The sequence below is a fragment of the Fundulus heteroclitus genome, chromosome 10 (assembly GCF_011125445.2).
Source record: "Fundulus heteroclitus isolate FHET01 chromosome 10, MU-UCD_Fhet_4.1, whole genome shotgun sequence".
NCBI lineage: Eukaryota > Metazoa > Chordata > Actinopteri > Cyprinodontiformes > Fundulidae > Fundulus > Fundulus heteroclitus.
Genome location: NC_046370.1, coordinates 3,830,185 through 3,852,859, shown reverse-complemented (window position 1 = coordinate 3,852,859; position 22,675 = coordinate 3,830,185). Strand labels below are relative to the sequence as shown.

Here is a 22,675-nt window from a genome sequence, read left to right as displayed (position 1 = left end):
CCTTCTCTGAAGCTCATTTTTTTTTCTGTTCTGACAATAGTTAGGCTACTATTGATTTGCTTCATTTTACTTTATTACCAATATATAATCTTTAACTCCAGCAGAAGCTTACTATTGTTTTAACAGCTGGGATGTTGATTTTGTGATGTAATTCCATCACAGGCCCGACAAAGACGACACAAAAATAATAGTAAATAACTTGTTCAAATCAATATAGATCTGATGAATTACTACTTTTAGTCTCAGATAAATAATCTAAAGAGAACGACATATTATTTATGTAAGCTAAAGGGTTGATCACTTTTCCGGACTGAAATATGCACACTAAGGTTGGGGGTACTGTGTTTCTGGAAGGGGAAAAAAAAAAACATTACCTTAAACTGTGCACCGTGTGCACTTGCTGTGTCTCTTACCTTGATAACCAGATCAAATCTGCGGTAGAGCTCCCTGTCAATGGGTTTAAGCAGCATGAGTTCTGCTGTGGTTCTGTTTAAACTGAAATATTCTGCATAGGATGCTGGTTTGCCTGAAAAAAAAAAAAGAGCAAATAGAAAAAAAAAATCATCAGTATGTAGGAAAACATCAGCGAATGAGAAAGAGAGAGGTGGAGAAAATATATGTATGTTTGGTGTGTCATGGGGGACTGTCAAAGAAGGACTGAGTGAGGGAGGGGGGCATGACTAATACTCCCGGTTCCCTCATCTCAGCCTTCGATGAGGGGGGGATGAGCACCTCACAGCTCACATTCATACGCTACTTTGGATGTTGCATTGTTCTAGAGGGAAATCAAGTACTCATAAAAAGAGAAGCAACCCGGCCACATGCGCTCAATTACGTGCCTCCTGTGCGTCTCTGCGAATGTCTTACCTCCTTTTTTAGCACACATTGATTCTGGGGGCAGGGGGGGTTCTCAGATGGATGCTTTTAGGGAGCGCATTGATAAAAGAAACAGAACAAAATGTAATACTGAACATTTCAAGCAAGGCCAAAGGTTTATAGATTGGGGCTACTGGCAAACGTAGTGCAGCACAGCATAGCATGTGAAAGTAGTTTGATAATGTTGGTTTGAAAGTTTGGTAAATACTGTTTCTACAGTAAGCATGGTTAGAGAGGTTCCCCCTGTGGTGTCGTAGCTTAAGTCTTTGAGTTTATTTCAGATGACCTGGGTTCAAATCCCACCTGGGCCTAGAAGGGCATCCGGTATTAAATCCCTGCCAAGCCTTTGTGCAAGCTCTAATGACTTACCGTGGCGACGCCTGAATAAGAGAGCAGCCAGAGGACTATAGCTAAGCATGGCTCGGAATACACAGCTTTAAACATGCAACTGCATCATTTTAACTGTTCCTCTTTTTATTTTACTTACAATATTCTATTATATATTAACAACACGTTGAGGTCCATTAGAGGTTCTCCCAGAGCAGCTAACCTGGATTATTTAACAGAACCCATCAGGCTCCTCCTTTTTGTTTGCAAACAACAGACCTGTAAACTTGTTGTGCAACGGATCTCAAACATGTATTAAACCTTAATAAATCATTTAAAAAAACCTTTCCTACCTTGAAAGTTACATTGTTCTCATAAAAAGAATCTGGTAAAACCCTAAATTAATTTGTCATGAGAAAGGTAAGACATTGAAAAGTTGAAATAATCTGCACAATCAAACCAATATGGTGTTGAAAAACCTGTTGATTTCATTCAGGCTTCAGGTTTTCTTTGATAGAAGTGTATCAGATTAATACATTTTAATTTGGTAATACCACTATACCTAATGCTAGTTCTCCAAACCTGTCAGATTGTGAGGACAATTTATGCAAAGCTACTTCAGGTGACCCCTGAGATAATTACTTAAATTTAGTTCCAGACAATGTTGTCCTGGAAGACCTTCTTTTTGTGGACTTATTGCAGTGGTGAAAAATTGAAAGTCCTCCTTATCGTATACTCTGTCTCTTTGACCTAAAGGTTTCTCCTCAGCATTGATATTCAAAAATGTTCAGAATTTAAACCGTGTTTACAAAACAACCCAGTTCCATTCAACGAAAAGTAACCCCAGATCATGATGCTGCTGCTACCGTGTTTCACTGAAGCCCTTGTATTGTCTTATTGATGAACAGAGTTGCTTTAATAACTAAATGAATAAAGATATTTGGATTGTGGCCCAAATATTTGGTTTCCTCACACCAGAACCCCTTCTCCAACTAGGTTTTAGGATAATGAAGTTTAAACGAAAGATCAAGCTAGAAAAGCTTTCACGTCTTCTGCCGGGGTCCAAGCGCCAAATAACATTTTTCTATTTATGTCAATAAATCTCTGCAATTGCCTCTTTTTGTCTGTGTGAGTCTCTCCACATTGAATTATTGTTGCCATTTTGGCTGAAATAAAACCTCCGCATCTCACCTTGCTCTGCAGATGCCTCTTTACTTGCAATATCTAAAACGTGCAGGGCACTGATCAGTTGCAGTCCAGCCTTTTAATTATTTCTGGAGAAGCATCCAGTTTTCCTAATCCTATGGTGTTTTTCATAATGACACCATTTCTTTATAGCAGTCTTCAATTCCAGAACCGTTGGGTTCAATGTGGCAAAATGCCAGAGTTTCCCTGTTGCCTTCTTTCTGATTTGTTCTTTCTTAAAGCGTTTGTTCCTCATTTTCTGGTTGATGCAATGCCTCTTTGGACAAGTACTCCCTGTAGAACTGGATGCTGTGCAGTCAGAAGCAATTTCACTGTTACTTTATTTATTTTGGACAGTTTTTATAATGCATAACCATAGCAACAAGGTGTTTTTTTCCCCCCTCACAAACGAGACCACATGATTAACATCTCTGGTCATGGATGCAAAGCAGAAACAAAAAGCAGAGAGAGAAGAAGAAAGCTCAAACCGTCTCTTTTATTGATCATAATGTGAGATATCAGATAAACAAAATAGATTGCGGTAACTCCCAGTGCCAATGAGGACCTGGTCGGGGTGCTGGGAATGCAGTGTTGTGTGTATCATGGAGACCTGTACAATTTGGTACAGTGCAATTTTTTACAACTCAAAATCCTGGCATTTTAAAGAGGCTGAATACACTTTAGTATGCAATATACAACATAATGCAAATATTTTTTTACCAAAATATCTGTGTACATTATATGCCGATCATACTGGACTTAAATAATTGTCAGCCTATTGTTTAAGTAAGATGCACTCCAACCCCCTGTGCTTGTACTACATATATTTGGGGACACTTAATGTGCAATAAAAAAAATTACAAATTAAAAAAGGTGGAAGGTGCTCAAATCTTTGGGACTTCTCAACACAGTTAAATCTTTGGCAAAAACTGCAGACATTAAACAAGAACAGCTTTTTCAATAAAAAGATGAAGAAGAATTTAATTAAAGTTTTTGCCAGTAGTTTGATGGAAAACTCATTATCTGGGGTCTTTGTTTGCCATGAACCCAAAGCAAAAACATTCTAATACAACTTTCACCACTATTATCACATGTCACGTCTTGTCCTAATATTGTGCAACCTTAAATAATGCCTTTAATTGAAAAAAATATCTATCAAGTGGGAAAAAAGTAAAGAAATACATGTCTTAATTACTGGCAACTGTAGCCTTTTCCTTTGAAATAAATTTAAGGCATGATTTATTTATATTTTACTAGTTTAAGGTAATCAAGAAGCCTTTAAACTTTCCATTTGTAATACATGCCTTACTTTTTACCTTTTGGGATTTAAATGTGACCTGGCACAGAGTCCCATCTATCCCGGTGAGCCTTCAAAATGAGAAAAAAAGGCAACATGCCTCTCAGGTAATGCAGTTGTGTGATGATCTTGAAAGGTCAAGGAATGGCAACATGAAAATAGCTTCTCGCCTTAGCATGAAAACATCAATAGCCAATGACGGAGTGAAAGATCATCTTGCCACCATGCAGAGCGAGGAGGATGATAAGTAAGGGAAAAAAATGTCCACAGCTCACAGTTAGAAAGCAGCAGGAAGAAGTGGCATCAAAGGGTCGCCACTTCTCCATAAAAAAATATTTATTTTAAGGCTTTTGTTCACAGCTTTGTCAGGGGTGGTAATTATTGTGGAGGGTTCTGCACGTAAATATTGTTTTATTCAAAATAATAATAGTGCAGTTATAACTGTACATTAACAATATTGTATTTGAGGCAACAGTGACAATAGTTCTGATTTTGTTCTGTGTATCAAACTTTTTTACTCAAGGTCATCATCCCTCCTGTCATCTCACAGTTAATAATTGATATCTTTACAGTATTAGAAAAAACACATTTCTTTCTCTTCTGAACTCAAACGAAGAACTGAAGCATGCAGTGAGGCTCAAACTTTGCAATCAATACACTTAATCTGCTTCGAGTTCTGATGGGATGTGAATGTCCTGCAATCTTACCATCAGCCTGGAATGATATTCCAACTGCCAGTTTCTCAGTCCAAAGAACATTTTATCCTCACCTACCACCTAAATGTATCACCTTAACCTCAGAGGACTTCAGGCATTTTTTGTCGCAAACGTCTGACTTTATAATGTCAAAGAACTTTTGAGTTTTTTTCTGATAAATAAATTTTTTCTTACTAATTTCTGAATTCACTATATCAGATACTGTCCTAGTGTTAAGATCTTAAATCTATGCCTTTAATTATGGAAAAAAATGTGTTTATTATTTACAACTTTTGAACATCAGAAAATATCCAACTTTTTTCTTTTATTGTATTTAATTGATTGATTTTTTAGTTTTTTGGTGGAAATGTGTTCCTTAGTGGCTAGATTTTTTTTATTCGGTCTTCAATGGCCCTCATATCCCATTAAACATCTCACTAATGTCACATTTCTCTATTTAAAATATTTTTATTGGTATAATGCAATGTTCTATTCTTTTAATCCATGTTTCCATTAACACGTAGTTAATAGAAATAAATGTGTTTTACTTAGTGAAGTAAATAACTATAAAGAATGAAGTTTTTAATGATATTCATATTTATTCAATATGATTGTATGTATGTACAACATAAGAAGTTATGTAATTTTATTACACACAATAAAAATAAAAAATAAAATTTTCTTTGTTAGTTGATTTAAACATTCAAATAAGTTATTTTTTATCCCTGTATTTATATACATCATCTAGTTTTCAGGGATGGAGGTGTCAGGGAAAGCACAAAGCTTTAATGGAACTTACTTCTTAATTGAGGTTGTTCATTGTAAAGAAAAAATGCACATTACACAAACAAATAATAGATATTGTAACCATTCTCTGTCGGCTAAACAATATAAAAAAAAACGACTAAAGGCTATAAACATGAAACTCTATTGTGGTCTCCTTTACCAACAAATCTGAGCTCACAAAAGTTCAACCTACCAATCAGGATGGAGTACAGGATCCCTGGTCGCTCAGACGGAGGCTGTATGTTTCTGTCCTGGTCCACAGCTTGAATAGGTGGGGTCACATTCAGGGGATTTGTCTTATTCTGGCGATGAAACAAAACAGAAAACCAGAGTTAACAGGTTGAATGTTTGCCTCGTGAAAACATCAGCTGCTACAGAGAAGATCATTTGACGTTAAAAAAAATATTTCTTTGTATTGACATGGAACGATGTGTAGTTTTATTTCAGCGATGAAATGGCAGGTTAAAGTAGCATTTTGGAGATGTAATTTATAAGGTTGAAAGAGATCCCCTCTTAATTCACAATGTGCAGCTGTAAAGGAAAACTAGACCTGAATCAAGACGTTACAGTCCTTAGAACAATTCCAGGTAGATGTCCATCTACGTATCCACAGGCGTGCTTCCTTGTCCATACTGAAAACAGGATCCCCACAGCATGATGCTGCAACTACCATGTTTATAAAAGTGTTCAGGGGTGTTTTTCAGTGTAAGTTATGCTTAATGTCCCCAACACAGCTTTCTAATAGCTTTCTTGCAAATATGGCTTTCTTATTGCCACTCTTCCACAGTGGCCATATTTCTGGAGTGAATGCTGAATAGCAGTTCTGTGGAGAGATTCGCCCACTTGAGCGGTGTAGCAGCTCCTCCAGACTTACAGTGGCTTGGCATACTTGCCCATAACAGGGGCCAAAGTAGCGAGCAACAAAAGTTTGTGTTTTCACAATTTGCATATTCCATTTTAACACTGTTTTCAAAATGTATTTAATTTTGTAATTTCTTTCATGCTGCTTTGATGAATATCCTGGCACAATGGCATCATCACAATTGCTTTATGTTTCCACAAACACGGCAACATTTACCCAACATAAATGTACTATGTATATGGGAGGTTTCCGCAGCCATGCCTTGACTTAAACCCTTACTTTGGAGAATGAAAGATCAGTAATTTATTTAGCTATGGAGAGGAACTAAGTGAAGAAGTTGTGCAAATATTTTAACTGTGTTTCCGTGTGATTCAGAATCATTTTACCTTTTACTGTGAGCTGTGAGCACAAATACTCTGTAGCCTAAAATATTTCTTTATCATCTTTGCTGAACATATTAGAAAATGTGAATCATCATTTTCATTTTGTCTCAAAATCATATGTGACTTTGCGATGGTGTCATCACATAAATGACCAATAAAGCACATCCAATTTTGTGTTTGCAACTGGATAAAATGAGAAAAAAAAATGAGTGAATTCCTTTGCAGAGTGCTGCAAAACGAAAATGAATTAAGAAAGAATGTATAATATTCCTAGTGATATGGCTGACAAATTGGTTCAAATTTAGGCCTATCAGGAAGCTCTATACCCTTCAGCAGTACAGCATAACAGGTGTTCATGTTTCACTGATAAAAAGGAATGCTGTATATAAATATATATACTATATATTTTTTTTACCTGTCTGTATGTACTTTGTCTGCATGCAAATGTCACAAAAAATGGCAAGTGTGGTTTCATCTCTGTCTGTTTGGAATCAGGCTATAATATTGATCTAGACTGGTGGAATATGCTACGGTCCACAACAGGAAAAAAAACCATAGAATATTTTTACTGGCTGAGAACAACGATCCTAAAATATGTGGAGAGCATGGCCACCTGCGTACTAAGTCCTGTGAAAAATACTTTTCCTTTTAACAGAGTTCTCCTATTTTTGCAGTTTTGTCACATTCAAAAGTTTCAGTCTTGGCAGGTTACTGCATAGACTGTAGAATCTCTTAACAAGAAGTAGCCTGAACGATTTCAGATAGCAAAATATCACGACCCAATCGAAAGAAGTTTTAACAACAGATGAGAAACAAGTTAATTGATATATACTGGCCTGGAAATGGTAACCAAATCATTTCTAAGGCTTTGGGAGGAGATGCACTGTGACAGACGTAGACAGCCTACCAGAATTACTTCAAGAGTACCTCAATCACTCATTCAGGAGTTCACAATAAACCCCAACAGCATCTAAAGCTCTGCAGTGCCTCAGTTGGGGTTAGTATTGATAATTCAACAATATGTAAGAGATGGATAAAAAGCTGCGGTCACTGTAGAGTTTAAAAGCGAAGGCTACTTCTTGCCAGAAAGAACGCAAAGACCCATCTCACACATCCTGGCAATCCCCAAGTTTCTTTGGAATACATTCCTTGGAGGCAGTTTTTGCAAGTTGCAGCTTACATGAAACCAACAAAACACTGCAGAGAAAAGACCGTCGCAGTTGCAATCAAACACGATGTTGGTAGCGCGATGGCGTGAGGCTGTAGGTGATAAAACAATACATTCTGCTCTCTGCACGCCCAGAACATCTTGAAACAGAATGTCCTGCCGCCATTTTGTCACTTTCATCTCAAGATCTCTTTGGTTTCCCAGCTCGGCAGTAAACAAAAGTTTTGGGCTTGTCGGAAAACTTCCTGCACAGCGACGTAAACAACTGGCAAGGTTGGTGCCAAGGATGGCAGGTTTACGGGGCAATTACTTCCACACACATGGCCAGCTTGTTTTGGGTAGCTTTTTTTTGCCGTCATGAAATCATTATTATAAAATAGTTGTTACAAAGGCTATCTTTGGTATTAAAATTTGATAATCAATAGAATTGTAAAAAAAATTTAGAAATCTATAAGCTGGCATGTACTTTCTTATAGCACAGAACACTGTGCACAGCAGCACAGCCTTACCCTTCCTATTCCAATGCAGTGCACCTGTCATGCTGCACTTAAAACCTAACAGCCATTACTGAGCATTTTTCTGCTGCTGCCTGTCAGTGAGCGAGGACGGGAAAGAGGATTTAGCAAAGATGAACTCATGATGAGTTATGAACACAAAACAGAAAATAAAATGTATGCAAATGCATTGAAGGGAGAATAATCCGCCAGGAGTTGAGGGTAAACAGGGAGCAGAGAGGCATGTAAATGTAGATAAGAAGAAAAGAGGAATCTGGCAAAGACAGATCACTGACAACGCAGGTGCTATCATTACAATTTATATTACTGACAGCATTTCACACTCCTCCTCACAATGCATAAAGAAAGAAACTGACAGTCAACAAAACGCGGAATTACAAAAGCCAAAGAAGAGGGCGTCACTGCAAAGCTGTTATGGTTGGTTACTGACACTATTATGAGTTTACATGAAACAACGGCGGCCTTTTTAGAATTCACAGCACATTTTAAACCTCTCTCAGACATTACTTATCTAATATAACATTATTTAGCAATGCAGAAAGAAGAAGTTTGGTTTTATGGATGAAGGTCCCAATTAGTAAATACGTTGCAAATGTGTCCTCTCCTTCAAAAGCATACAAAAAAGACAAACAAAACGCATGGATCTATTTTACACTTTGTATCTCCAGTGAAAGCTGAGCCTTTCTTTTTCAGGTCTGACTAAAAGCAAAACACTTTAGTTTGAGTAGGACTCTGTGCTTAAAATAGGGCACTTTACTTTTATATAAAAAAAGAGTGTTGTTCTTTTAGAGAACCTTTAAGCTGAGCACATAATGCACGGCAACAGTAGTTCTCATCACTTTATCATAATGTCCTGCATGGCCTGTGGCTACGCAGCATAAACAGTGAAAAAAAAGAGACAGCAATAAACTTTTAGGTGCTTCAAGCTGTTTCAAAGCCTTATTATCAGACACTTATGTGTCTTGCGAATTGAGCTTCAACTCAAGGAGATGTGCAAATTATTAGAAATTATTTCAGCATCCAATTACTGCTAAAGCTAATGCATATATCGAATTCTATCAATTATTTAAAATCTGCCAGGACTGTCTACAAGATAGTGTGCAAACATGTTATTTTTGTGGTGAAATTAACATGGCATGGAGGCAAACAGTATGCAGCCATCTGTATAAACCCATCACATGTTTTTTTATTTAAAAAAAATCTGTATATGCACAATGAACTGTTTGGGGAAAGATGACAGCATGAAATGATTTGTTTAACCACGACTAAAACAAATATTGCATTTAAGCAGCATTGGTTTTTAAAGATAGTGTTTTGGGAGGCTGTGGGATTCATCCTTAACCTCGATAAGGGGCTATAAATCCTGCAACTGGACAGAAGGTTGTCTTTTTTCCCCAGAAAATTGATATGTTGATCTCACAACGCAAAGGAGTTGAGCTGTAGGTGTAACGTGGCTTGGATGGGACCTAACCTCGCCTGTGAGCTGAGTTCTCGCTGTATTTGTGTGTTCACAGACACGTGAGGATCCTTCTCGTGCCACTCCTACCTCAACCGTTCGAGAACCGGCCCAGAACGGGTCGGCCAGTCACATTGCAGTATTATGGTTCAACGTACCAGCTGTGGCGATAGCAAGAGCTGCCGAGCCCACGGTCGAACCAACGTACGCATCGCAGCGCAGGGGGACGCACATTCAGCTGCTGCTGTCACGTCCGTTTTGTCAGATGCAATTTCATCTTTGAAAGAACAGCAGGAAGTACCTCGACCAGTGTAACTTGGTGGTTATTCATGACACCTACTGCTTACATTTTCATTTGATACTGTGATTGGCTAAAACCAAACTTTGGTAGTTGGCCACTAGGTGTTTACTCAATCAATCAGTTAGGAAGTTTCTGCTGAATTTCGCTCCTTTCCCTGCATGGATTCAATGGGAGCAGGCCCAGGTTGATAATGCGTGGAACTAAACCGAAGAGTACTACACGTTGTCGATCTGGCTTGCCAGGTTGGATGGGACCCACATCTCACAAAACTCAGAACTCTATGAGAGACTCTAAAACCATAAATGCCATTGGACAGTTGTTATTTTGACTTTGGATACGCAGAGACGCTGCTGTATTTGGAGGAGTGATTAATGAAAAAATGAAGTTAACGATAAAACTGAACTATGGATTTCCCTTGAAAAGAAGAGCAGATTTGTTTTATCAGTGGTCACTGCAGCGGTAATGCTGAGTAAGCTAGACTGCAGAACTCTTTGTTGATTAACAATTTCATTGGTACTGCATCCAGTGGCAGTGGTGAGACCAGCACTGTTCTCTGTTTTAGAGACAGAGACATTGAGGGAGAGGCAGGAGGCAGAGCAGCAGGTATGAAGCAGAGATGAAGATGTTGAGGCTCTCTTCAGGAGCGCCGAGGATGGATAGGATCAGGCATGCGTACATCAGAGGGACAGCTCAGGTTTGATGTTTTGGAGATAAAGCCAGAGAGGCCAGACTAAGATGTTTTGGACATGTACAGGAGAGGGATGGTGAGTACACCGGTAGAAGGATGCTGAGGCTGGATCTGTCAGGCAGGAGGCAAAGAGGAAGACTGAAGAGGAGATTTTCAGAGCCAGTGAAAGATGAGATGAAGGTAGTTGGTGTGAGAGAAGAGGATTGAGTTAGGTGGAGACAAATGACTTACTTTGGTGAACCCTATAACGGAACCGCTGACGGAAGAAGAGGACCGACACAAAGTGTTGTATAATTGTGTAGAGAGTGGTTTCCTAATTTTTTTTCAAAAAATGGTGACCAGCATTTGCATTCAACCCCTCTTGATTAATCCTTTGGTTAAACACCATTTGCACTGGTAACAGCTGCAGGTCTTTATGGTGTATGCCTCCACTGACTGTTGCTCCCCTGTTCTTTGCAAATTATGCCAATCTCAGTCTGACTGGATGAAAGGTACCCGTTAACATCAATTTTATATTCTTGCCAACAGCCACCTCAGTTGTATTTAAGTCTGGACTTTCAATGGGGCTTCAGTTGAAGCACTGCCTGTAAGTCCTGAGCTCATTTTTCTCTCCCGCCAATATACGATTCTTCCCCGTTATACGTTTTCTTGAACTTCCCTGTATTTGGTCCTGTTTATCTTTCCATCAACTTCAACTTTCCTGTCTCCCCTACGGAATGACGCTGTCACCACCATGTAACACAGTAGGAATGATGTGTGAAGGCTGATATGCAGTGTTAAAAGTCTGCCACAAAGCCACAAACGTTTCTTCTAGTTTAATATTATGTTCTTCTTTGTGTTGATTTACAACATAATGAGATGCAATCATGACTTGAAGGTTCTTGCAATTTTGTAAACCGTTGTTCACAAAATTGCACTGTAATGTGCTGAGTAACTGTCTATCAGTGAGATTTCTGCATTTGTGTTTTTTGAAATAAAAAAAGAACACTTGACTTCTTAATAGGTCTTTAACCAAGACCACAACAACTTGTCAAGACTTTGATTGCGTACATTTAGTTAGGGATAAGGATATTTTTACAACTTTAACGGTATTACGATACAGTCATGGTGCTTTTCTGTCAAAGACAGGCAAACAGGGAGCAGCAGGCGCCTGTGGCATCACGCTGCAAAACAATACCCTTCAATCGCAGCCCGATATAACTAAAATCACAGGACAAAGAGATGAAAATGTATATCCAAAGCAGCTAGAAACAGCAAGCTGGGAGGGTAATGCTGTAAAGCTCCTAACATGCTGCGATTCTAAAGCTTTCTGTCAAAGACATGCTGGCAGAATCAAGCAAACACTCAGAATCAGCAGGAAGACTAACAGCAACAAGCACTGGGCCGGCATGAATGACATTGCCACTAAGCAAGACCAGTTTTATATTTTTTTTTTTATAACACCTGTAGAACTAAGGAAGAAGGTTGGCTAAACCTGAGGAAACTCAGAAGATCAATAGTGGGAGGAGGGAAACCCCTTATGTCTTTTGGTGGACAGATAAGGTCCTTTAACAGGTACCAACACCTAGTAGTGTGAGCAGAGGGACAGAGATGAAGCACTTTCCAATTCATTAAACACAATAACAGATTGCTATTTACATGAGGCTGTACACTGCAGTGCCACAAAGTTGTAAGCAGTGCAGAGAAAGGAGCTTCAAAGTGAAGTTATAATGCAGTGCTGAAGTCTGCTTCGCTCAGCTTTGTGCAACTTCTAAAACAATCAGCTCCTCGGATGATGCAATGACAAATGAAATGACTGCTCAAGTGTTGGTTGAAGTATTTACAGTACTGCTCAAGGCCCAGCCTTCTATTTACCTCACAGATGGTCAATTTCTGAGTTGCAAAGGCAGCAATGTTTTTGAAGTTCATGCGTAACACCCAATGACATTCGACTCTCTGACAGACATGGCCAATATATTGTTGTGTGTGTGTGTGTGTGTGTGTGTGTGTGTGTGTGTGTGTGTGTGTGTGTGTGTGTGTGTGTGTGTGGCTGTGATAGGAAAAGACACAGAGAGCATGCTGCAGTTATCTTGGCTCAGAGGCTCCGAGGTTGTCACTTCTTATCAGTCTGATTGGTACTCAAACTTTCACTGTACTTCGACTCTCCCTCCTCACTCATTACTTTCCTCACTTCACCACCCCTATCTTTCTTTTACTATGAAAACTACAGCGTGGGCGTCCTTTCTCTGTGTTTCTGTGACCTAAATATTGTACCTTTCTGATACATTTGCTCAGTCATGTCCGCCACTTGAATCACTTTCACGAGAAACGGCTTTAAAAAGCAATGAAGACACTATACAAAGCAACATAAGTTCTGAGGGCTTTGGTACTAGACCATCCATGGACAAAGAGAGCATTTTTCAAAGAACCAGATGAGGCGACTATTTGTGAGCGGGAAAGATACCCAGCTTTAGTGTTGGCAAGACAATTATTAGAGTATTTGTGTAGTCTACAAATGTGGCCTGAAAGGGATTGTGGAAAGAAAACCATAAGAAGTCCAGTTTAAAGCTTCCTGCAAGCCAATAAAGGGACATGGCACAGATGTGAAAGAAAACGGTCCGGTCAATGATTTTAATATGAATTTTCAGCGTTAGAATTGACCTCATCCAGTTGTGGTATTCTCAGATTCTTTACCTGAATAACGTGGTGTTCTTAATTTGTAGACTTCTGTAGTAATAAAAAGATTCTTGAAATAGAAACTATGTTTTAACACATTTAATCTAAAAGGCAGAGAGATGTTTACAGCTTCAGTACTGGACTCTCATAGAAAAACAATGTGAGACGGGCAGATTTCCGGACGCCAGGGAGAGTCCATCTCTCAGCCACGTCAGTTTATAACGATGAGCAAAGCCTGCTCAGGATTGGTTAATTAATCCATGTTATCTTCCGGGATCCACGTCACCATTAGACTAAGAGCTTGGCTTCAGGGACGATAACTGTCCATGTGTTTGCATGCCAGACTTCTTTGGGTTTGTTTCTCTGGTAACTGTCTTTATTATCTAATGATCCGTAACACTAAGTTTAACTTTCCATCATTTGGAAATAAAGGTAAAGGACGTATGTAAGATCTGACAACTTGTCTTGTAAAGGTATAACATCCCTGGATTTGAAGATTTTTTTTTTCAAGGAGTGAAAAGTTGTTAAATTAATTTCCTTAAAAACCAAAAGAAAATCATGACTTTTGTAATAGAGATAGAATAGATTTTAATTATAAAATGCCTTTATAATACAATTATAATAGATAGCACATTTCCAAGATATAATAAAGTCTAAAAGCTGATTATAGCAAAATCAGAGGTTTCTTGTTGTACTTTCAGTCTATTAGTCAACCATGAGACACAACTGAAGGCAAACTAAACATTTTAGCTTTTAGCAGAAAATGTAAAAATAAAGGCTGCATACCATAACTCCTTATAGGCAAGGCAACGCAAGTTTATCTATATAGCACTTTTCAGTAACAAGACAATTCAGAGTGCTTATGTTGTAAAATTGACATGTGCTTGTCCTGGTGTGGCTATCATGCAAAAGTAATGTGGCTACAGCCTCTTTATTGATGGATGCTATTGGATCTCAAAGGTGTACACAACCCTATGAAAGTAAAAAGTTCTTGCGACATAAACACTAAGAAACCTAATACATTATTCAAACTTTTTTTTCCACTCTATTAAAAAAAACTGAACAAATCAATTGAGGAGCAAACAAAACTGTTTGAGAAAAGTTACAAAAAGAGACTGATAGCAGAAGTGTGTACAGTACACGTTAAAAGGGAAAAAAACTGCTTGGTTCAGAAATGACTATTGGTTGGGAATATTAAAAAGTCTCATCCACAGAAAAGTAACACCACCAGCAGAATGCTGCCCTCGCCCTGTTCTTGCAGTGCAGCATAGTGTTGTTTTGGCCCAAAAACCCCTTCAGACATGAAGCGTCGAAAATGTGAAATCAAGTGAAGCCTCTGTGAATGAAGCGAAGCCTCTCACATGGACAAGCGCCTCCATATTGGAAGCAAATCGACAACCAAGAAGCAATCTTTGCGCCTAAATCCATTACTGCGCCAGATGTTCAAACCCCAAAGTATTTTCCCAGCCTGTGTTTCTGTGTTTTGTTGAGCCGTTGTGCGATAGTCTGTCCAGTTAGACCTACAGCTTTGATTTGATCCCCTTTTGACTCTGAACATCTTCAGGCTTTTCCATGTTTGCGCATGCTTACTACACATAATCACAAGTCTTAAACGACTTGGAGCAAAGACTGAATGTGGCAGCATGGCTTACTGAGATCAGTAAGAATGTGAGGACTAAAAGCGTAGAAGAAGCTCCCCGATACACCTTTGAGGGAAATTATGTGTATGTGTGGCAAAGAAAAAAAAAAAAAAAAAAAAAAAAGGTGAAGTAGACGATGTTCAGTTTGGCCTCACTTCGTACTGGCTCGTCACCACTTTCTACGTACGCGTAGGTGGATCGGGGTGTTAAGGCATGAATGCACTGCTGGCTCACCAGAATCATGCGTGTGTAAGCGTGGGCGAGTGTGTGTAGTGAGGGATGAATGCTCTGCTGACTTGTCAGGGTTGAGGATTTTCCCCTGCAGCAACTTTGTTTCATTTATAAAGTGGTACTGCTAGTTGCTCGGGATAACAGCATCAGCTAAATGTCAGAGACAGAGATACAAAGGCGCTGCACAGACAGCTGTGTAAGCATAAATAAAAACCACAGCGTGCCAGACTCCCTCTCGTAACACTTGTTTTTACACAGGGGATTTACACTGCCATCTGTTAGAAATCACAGACATTCATTTTGACAGTTTGTCCAAAAAAAAATGTTGCATGCAATCTTTTCAGAGGTGTAATGAAACGTCGTGCCACAAAAATCTCAAGTTATTAAAATATGAAACCATTGGTCATGTAGAGGAAGTGACTTTCATGAAGCACTGCATTCATTTGAGTAAATTGGCCTTAAACATATGGAGTGACACGCTAATTAGTATTTTGTGTAAAGGAGCGGCTGGCTAGCGACGTTGAAGTTGGCATCCAATTGGAAGCTCCCAAATGGGATAATAGTTCAGGTATTAGTATTATAAGGTGTTGTTTTGGAGTATATGGATGACCAGTCAAGGGGTCTCATTTATAAAGCTTGTCTACATACAAAATGGAGCCTGAAACGTGCGTACATCATTTCCACGCAAAGGTTAAGATCTATAAAAAAAAAAATTTCCTCGTAGCAACTCTGGCGCCGGCGTACGCTCATTTTTGAGACGGGGGATATTGGAGACACAGATGGTGAAGTGGTGAATTGCAGCCAAACAGCATCATGATTCCGGTCAGACGTTCAATTTCACTCCATATCAGACTCTAACACAAACTTCAACATGAGCATTGAAAAAACCCCAGTGTTATTCATGCTTGTGCAGGTGACACTTAAGTATACATAAGGATATTTCAAATAAATAAAAAAATGGCCATAAATCATCTTAATCCTTAAATAAAAGTCTGCACAACATTTTACCGGGTTTTTCTACCATCACATTCCTCTCCCTGGTGATCACCAGGTGTCACGTGTTCCACGGATTAACAGATTATTGTGACGAGGTGTGTGCTAATTTTGCTGTAAACGGTTAAACACACTCATGCGTAATGCTGTGCTTTGAATGTGTTGGCACTCTTGGAAGACCGTTACCACTCCCACCCATGCAGTGCAGCGTCCGTCAACTTCCTATAATGCTTTCTGCATTTTCTTTTATTTATTTATTCTTGCTGGGGGGTGGGGGGGGGGTTTATCTGTATCATTGCGGGGAAACCTCTCATTCCTCCTGGCCTCCGTCCTTCCTCTGAATGTCGATCTGAGCACACAGCCTCAGAGGGACTTCGACATGGAGCACGGCTGTCATCCGATGTTTAAAAAAAAAACAATCAAGTTTACTTTTTAATAGGTTATTTTAATACGGGCACCATGTGTGCTTTCATCTCTGATTTACAAATTTAATAAAGCCTCACTGTGAAATTCTTTCACATTTTTTTCTTTGTTTTTTTTCACCATGGACGCCATTTCACCATTAATAATAATAAAAAAGAACCGATCAGCTGACCCATTTTTAATCCATGTTATCATTCATGAGGGCTTTGATTTGAGCGTTTCTGGTTGAATCTGGGGGTGTGGAGCGCAGAACATGAGGCGGAACCTAGTACGCACACGTTCAGGTGCAGCTGTGATCTGTAAAGGAAAATTGTGTGCTGTGTGTGTGTGGTTTTTACAAAAAACAAAAATATTTGTTTTGTTTGTCTTTTTCGGCGTATAGTGTTTTCTTTTCTTATGGGCGTATGTACACGTTTAGTGGGGATTCCATGCAATGTTTTATGAATGAGACCCCTGATCTTTGACTGAAAAAAAGTTATACCACTGAGAAATAACCTATATTTCTGGTGTTTTATGAATGTTTAATATATTATTCAATGCAAAGGAAAATTATTTATTGCAAATCAATCAATAAATGGTTTGACTGAATTTACCAGTGCCTGGCACAAATATTCACACCCCTTGTTTTTTTTTCTTTTTATCTATTTAGTTACATTCCAACAATATTAAACGTTTTTTAATCCCATTTTATGTGTTGAATCTGCTCAAAATAGTATTATTCTGTAAAATGAAATGAGATAACTTACAAACTAAAAAGGGTTAAAGGGATAAAAACTGAAAATGTGGGGTTAGAGATAAGATGAATTCATTCTCTGTGAAACCAAAGTATCACATGATCCGTCAGCATGAACACACCTTTTCTAAAAGGCCCCATGTGTGATGCCTCTCCTAAACAAGAGGCATCACACATGAAAACCAAGGAGTTCTCCAAACAAGTCCTTCAGGGTTACCTTCGGTTTCTGTGCCTCCTCGCCCATGAGAACGTTAATTACAGTGCTTCTGCGTGAAGTCCCACAGACCACGTTGATTCAGGTTTTTATTTGAACAAAGCTCAAAAACATTGATAGAAGAATGTCTGGAAATGAGCTGGAGTACTGTAGCTAGAGCCTTATTAAGTTTGATCTGAGTTTAAATCTGTTTGTCAAACAAAAACAAATGAACTCCTAGTGTTTCTAAAAAAATATTGTTAAATCTTCTCTCCGCTTGTAAATGGGTGATTGTTACCTCTCAGGTGCAAAGTGCAAAATTTGGAATAATTGGGAGACTGCGGTTTCGTACACAATTGAATTTCACCAAAAAAGGCACCAAAACATTTTCTTTTTTTATGACAAAGGATTGCAATAATTATTGTGTGGCTCCAAAAGAGTGTTTCAACTTCTATTTTAAATGAAAAGATAAAACTGTTTTACTTTGCTGGAAAAGAGAACAATTTAATTTGAGCCCTTTTTTCCCTCATTATGCAGGTGCCAGTTACAGTATTATACTGCACTTAAATGTCAAAGTGAGTAAACAAAGCTTTTACACTTTCCTCTTCCTGACAGACAGAGAGCAAATGTTAGCTGATGGATTAAGTACCCAGAGATTTAAAAAGCAGATATCAAGGGTGATACGGTGCCAGGGTTACAGAAGTAAAGCTGGATGACTTTCCATTAAATTTCTACTTCGTTTTTAGGCTGGCGAAATAGGAGAGAATTACATATTACAGTTTGATTGGCCATTTCAAAATGTTATTTTTGTAATACTGTATCAAGCTCATTACATTTTTTAGTTGATTTAGATTAATTTATTTATTCATGACACAATCATGCATAATCACAAAAGAAACATGCATGATTACAAAACAGAACAAACAAAAGCCTAAATGTACAATTCAACACCTGCAAATCTAAAGCTAACCCTTCACGTAATTTGACAAAATGCAACTTTAAATTTAAAAAGAGACATATTGTGCAGTACCCACTTTTTTAGCCATTACATACATTTTATTGTGTGCATAAAGTGAATTCAGTCTGTCCAGGTGCTGTTCAGATATCTTTTTATTCTTTTTGGGTCATACTGTTCAAGCTGTCCAGTTTATCTGTAATCTATTACGTTTTATTGAACAATGATATCACAGAAATTGCTGGAGAACTGCTAAACAAGGTCATGGACTTCTGGCAATTTTGCAAATAAGCCATTTTTTCCTACTATGATTTTGTAATCCAAGCTCAAGGATGCCAGAGCTATACTGTCCCCCGCAATACTACTCAGACCAAAGCATTGCAGTTACACTTTATATAAAACGCAACTGAATGATTTAAATATGAAAAGGAAGACATCAAAAAACATGATATGCCCCCCTTAAAGTAAGGCAAATGATGCGGAAAATCAGCCAACTTCAATCACCTGCTGAGTAAAAGCGTGGGCTATTTTTTTATTTCCATTTCAAGAAGCTGAGCGATATTGTGAAGATAATCCATAGTTATGGCTTTCTTAAAAGACGCCTATCAATGTACACTAATCAGAAAACCTGCACGCAAACATATTGAATGCAACACAAAAAAAGAAAAAAAAGAGTACTGTCCAGTCAATGCAGCGAGCGCAGAAGCAGTGGCCCTGCATACACGCTGTCCGCACCAAACAGCAGAATTCAGTGAATAATGTATGTGCATAACACTTACAGGCTCTGTCAGCTCCAGAACACTGGCCAAATACGTGATGGGACTACAGTCACGGGTGTTTCCCACAAGGGTACAAGGTAGAAACATGGGACCCAGGTCGTCTCCATCGAGCACATCCACGGTCAGTGTGGTAGTGGCTGTTCGCCGGTCACTCTGAGAAGGTGCCCGGTCCTTAACAGTAACAAAATTAATAAAAAAAAGAAATCTTCCACTTTAGTTCATCAAATCTTTGGGATATGTTTCTGTGTCATTCATAACAGACTTTCATAACAACCGTGACTGAAGTTCAGGTATAACAAACATTCAAACACCATGTTCAGTGGATTAAACAAAGAACAATGCAATCAAACTATGCACATGGCACAACTGCCCCATCAAGCAGGTATAAAAGAGTACACCACTAATATTATTATATCTTGGAACGTGCACTGGCAGTGTCTGGTCAGTGGCTTCTGCGCCACGATGCAGCTATCTTTTTGAATGCATTCTACTTGGGATCATCAGCACGTCTGACCAAAACATCCAAGGCTGGAGTCCCATAGTCTGCTTGGTCTTCTCGAAATTTAGCAAAATGTGTCTTTGTGATAAATGCGTAAAACAATGCAGATTAATTGGGGAGACAAATCACATCCATATCCATTACCCTTTAGATCAGGGTTGTTAAATCCAGTCTTCAAGGTCTGTTGTCTTGAAACTTTAGATGTGTCCCTGGTCTCACACACGTGAACCAAATGACTGAATTGCTTCCTCAGTATGCAGTCAAGTTCTGTAGAGTCCTGCTAATGATCTGGTTATTTGATTCAAGTGTGTTGTGTGAGCCAGGCTGAAAATGGCACTAAAAAAACATGATTGCCCCCAGTTTCGAAATGGCTTTGTAACCAAAGCCATTTCTAAAGCTTTGGAACTCCAGCGAACCACAGTGGGAGCCAGTATCCACAAATGGCGAAGGGACTGGGCAAAAATGGCGTGCTTGCTGCTGTAGGACCTGAAAGACTTGTGATAAATGGAACCATGAATCCTGCTGTCTACCTAGGTAAGGTAAACATCTCTGCAGTTCTAATTGTTCATTGCAGTTTGGCCCTGTTTAGTTTTGTAGATGAGCTGAGCTACACAGAGATGGATGAGCACAAGACAGACTGAATAGTGGCAGTGTACAAGGTGATCAGTAGCTCCTGCAGAAGGTGGTACTTAGTAAGCTGCCACAGAAAGAACATACTGGGCCTCCTTTCGGATGGTGTCAATGTGTGAGGACCATATCAAGTCCTGAGAGAGGGTGGTTCCTAGGAACTAGAAGTGAATCACAGTAGACACAATAGGCCCGTTTACACTACACTTTTTTAACCGAGCCGAGCCCAGTCTGAGCTTGGATCAGTTAACCAAGCCGAGACGACCGTTTACACACCACACTATCCCGGTTCCTTGGTTGCTCCTCGCCTCCTAGTGACAATCTGCGGTACTACTGCTCTCTGGGATTGAAGGCGAGACCGAGCAAATCAAAATGGCGGCGCCCGTAACATTCAGGATGTTATGGTTAGACAGAGTCGGCTTTTGGGACGTGGATAAGACAAACAAACGTCTAATAAGGATTTACAGACCCAGGAAACAACAACAGACCCTGAGGTTCATCACACTGCTAAGCAGAATCATCTCTAGAAATCGTGTGGCATGGTAAGGAAGCTAGTATTATTATGAATGTCTAAAATTTGTCTGAATGGAGTGTGAATCAGGACGTGTAGCCAGACAGCGGAAAACCCGCGGACAGTCAGCTGACGTGGTCTGCTCATGCGCTCTTCGTTATCAGATAACCGGGATAAAAAAAAAAACAGTCCGAGACCTGCTCAGGAACTGCTCTGCAGTTAGTGCGGTCCGGTTATGTTTAGCGCGGTCCGGTTCAGTCTGCTGACCATTTACACGCAAGAGTTATCTCGGTCACCGAGCTCGGACTGGTCTCGGCTTGGTTAAAAAAGTGTAGTGTAAACGGGCCTAGTGTTGCTGAGGATAGTTAGAGGAGGCAGAGTGTGGGGGTGCTGTTTGTAACATTGTCCTGGTGTATGTCCCGGGATAGTTGAGGCAGCACATGATGAAGCATAGACCCAGGTTGACCACATCCTCTGTCAACCTCTTTGCTGGGTATACAAACTGCAGAGGGTGAAGCAGGGGGCATGTGATGTCTTTCAGATGCTTCAGCACCAGCCGGCAAAAGCATTTCATGGCCACAGATGTCAGAGCAAGTGTAGTTATTTAATCCAGTCTCTCCTTTAGAGACAGGGATGACGGTAGAGTGTCTTAAGCAGGTGGGAACTTCATACAGTTCTAGAGAGTTGTTGGTTGGTGAAGATGGGGCTCAGCTGATGAGAGCAGGGTTTTTTTTTTTAGATGGGGAGAGAGGCCCAGAGCTTTCTTCCCACTCAGACACTTGAAGGCCCTGTTGAGATCTGCCTCTTTGATCTCAGGTGCAAGAATGGGTGGAGAGGAGGAGGTTGAAGAGTTGTTGGTGAGGGTTTTAGGGGGTCCTTTGTGTGGGAGAGAGGTGTGGAAGTCTGACAAACCAACGACAGAAGTGGTTCCAATCCTCAGCTAGGTTGGTTGTCATCACAGCACGTGGATGAGGGAACCTACAGTTAATAATAGATTACAGGCTCCTCCACTATAACTAAACTGTCTTTTTTATTTTGTTATTAAAGCATATTTTTACTACCTCGATCTCCTTGATCATCTTATTTCTAATCTGCAAATACAGGGTGAAGTTTGCGCTGTGGAAAGCTTCTTCTTTGGTAAGACGTAGTTGCCTCAGATGTGAGGGAAACCATGTTTTGTTGTTGTTTAAACTGCATGGATGGACACGCCTCTTAAAGATTTACACTTTTTTCTTGTCAGTCAACAGAATTCTTTCCCAAAAGTCTTGGGGATCATCAAGATGTGTTTTAGTAAATATGAGCTGGATCTTTGGGTTATTTTGGGTCAGTGGTGGCTTTGGCCTCGGAGCCATCTCATGGATGCCATCATAACCAGTCTCTTTCCTATAGTTACATCTTGAATACTGACCTTAACTGAGGCAGCTAGGTCTGCAGTGCTTTAGATGCCCTGGGTTGTTTTGAACCGCCTGGTTTAATCACCACGTGCTTTGGAGAAGCTTTGGTTTCTCCTGGGAAGTTTCACCACAACTGCATATTTTCTCCAGTCTGGTAATATGGCTCTCACTGTGGTTCACTGGTGTCTAAAAGGCTTAAAAATGTCTTTGTAGTCCACTCCATACTGATAATATATCAATTAATTAGCTTTTCTACTGTTTTTGATTTGTTTCAGATGATGTGTTGCTTTTTTGGGATTATTCAGTCATCAGAGAGATACTATTTATGCAGGTCAGGTAATAACAAGGCCTGGGTTTGACTCATGAATTATGACTGGCTTCATAAAAAATGTAGTTTATTCCCTGCTAATTTATGATTTAACAATATAAAAGATTTAAAGCCATTGAAGATCGCTTTGTTGTTATCTGTATACCGTATTAAAATTTGTTTTAAGATCCAAAAC

The 22,675-nt window shown here is 39.4% G+C and overlaps 1 protein-coding gene across 1 annotated transcript in view; it reads right to left on the bottom strand.

Moving 5' to 3' along the window:
• LOC118564415 (protocadherin-15-like) overlaps positions 1-22,675 on the bottom strand; it is a 149,359-nt gene that overhangs the window by 1,762 nt on the left and 124,922 nt on the right. The window contains exons 9-11 of the mRNA XM_036142574.1: positions 19,142-19,312; positions 5,360-5,468; positions 414-526 (exon numbers count right to left, since the gene is read on the bottom strand). Of these exons, the coding sequence (XP_035998467.1) occupies positions 414-526; positions 5,360-5,468; positions 19,142-19,312 (393 nt within the window). The remainder of the gene's footprint in view (positions 1-413; positions 527-5,359; positions 5,469-19,141; positions 19,313-22,675) is intronic.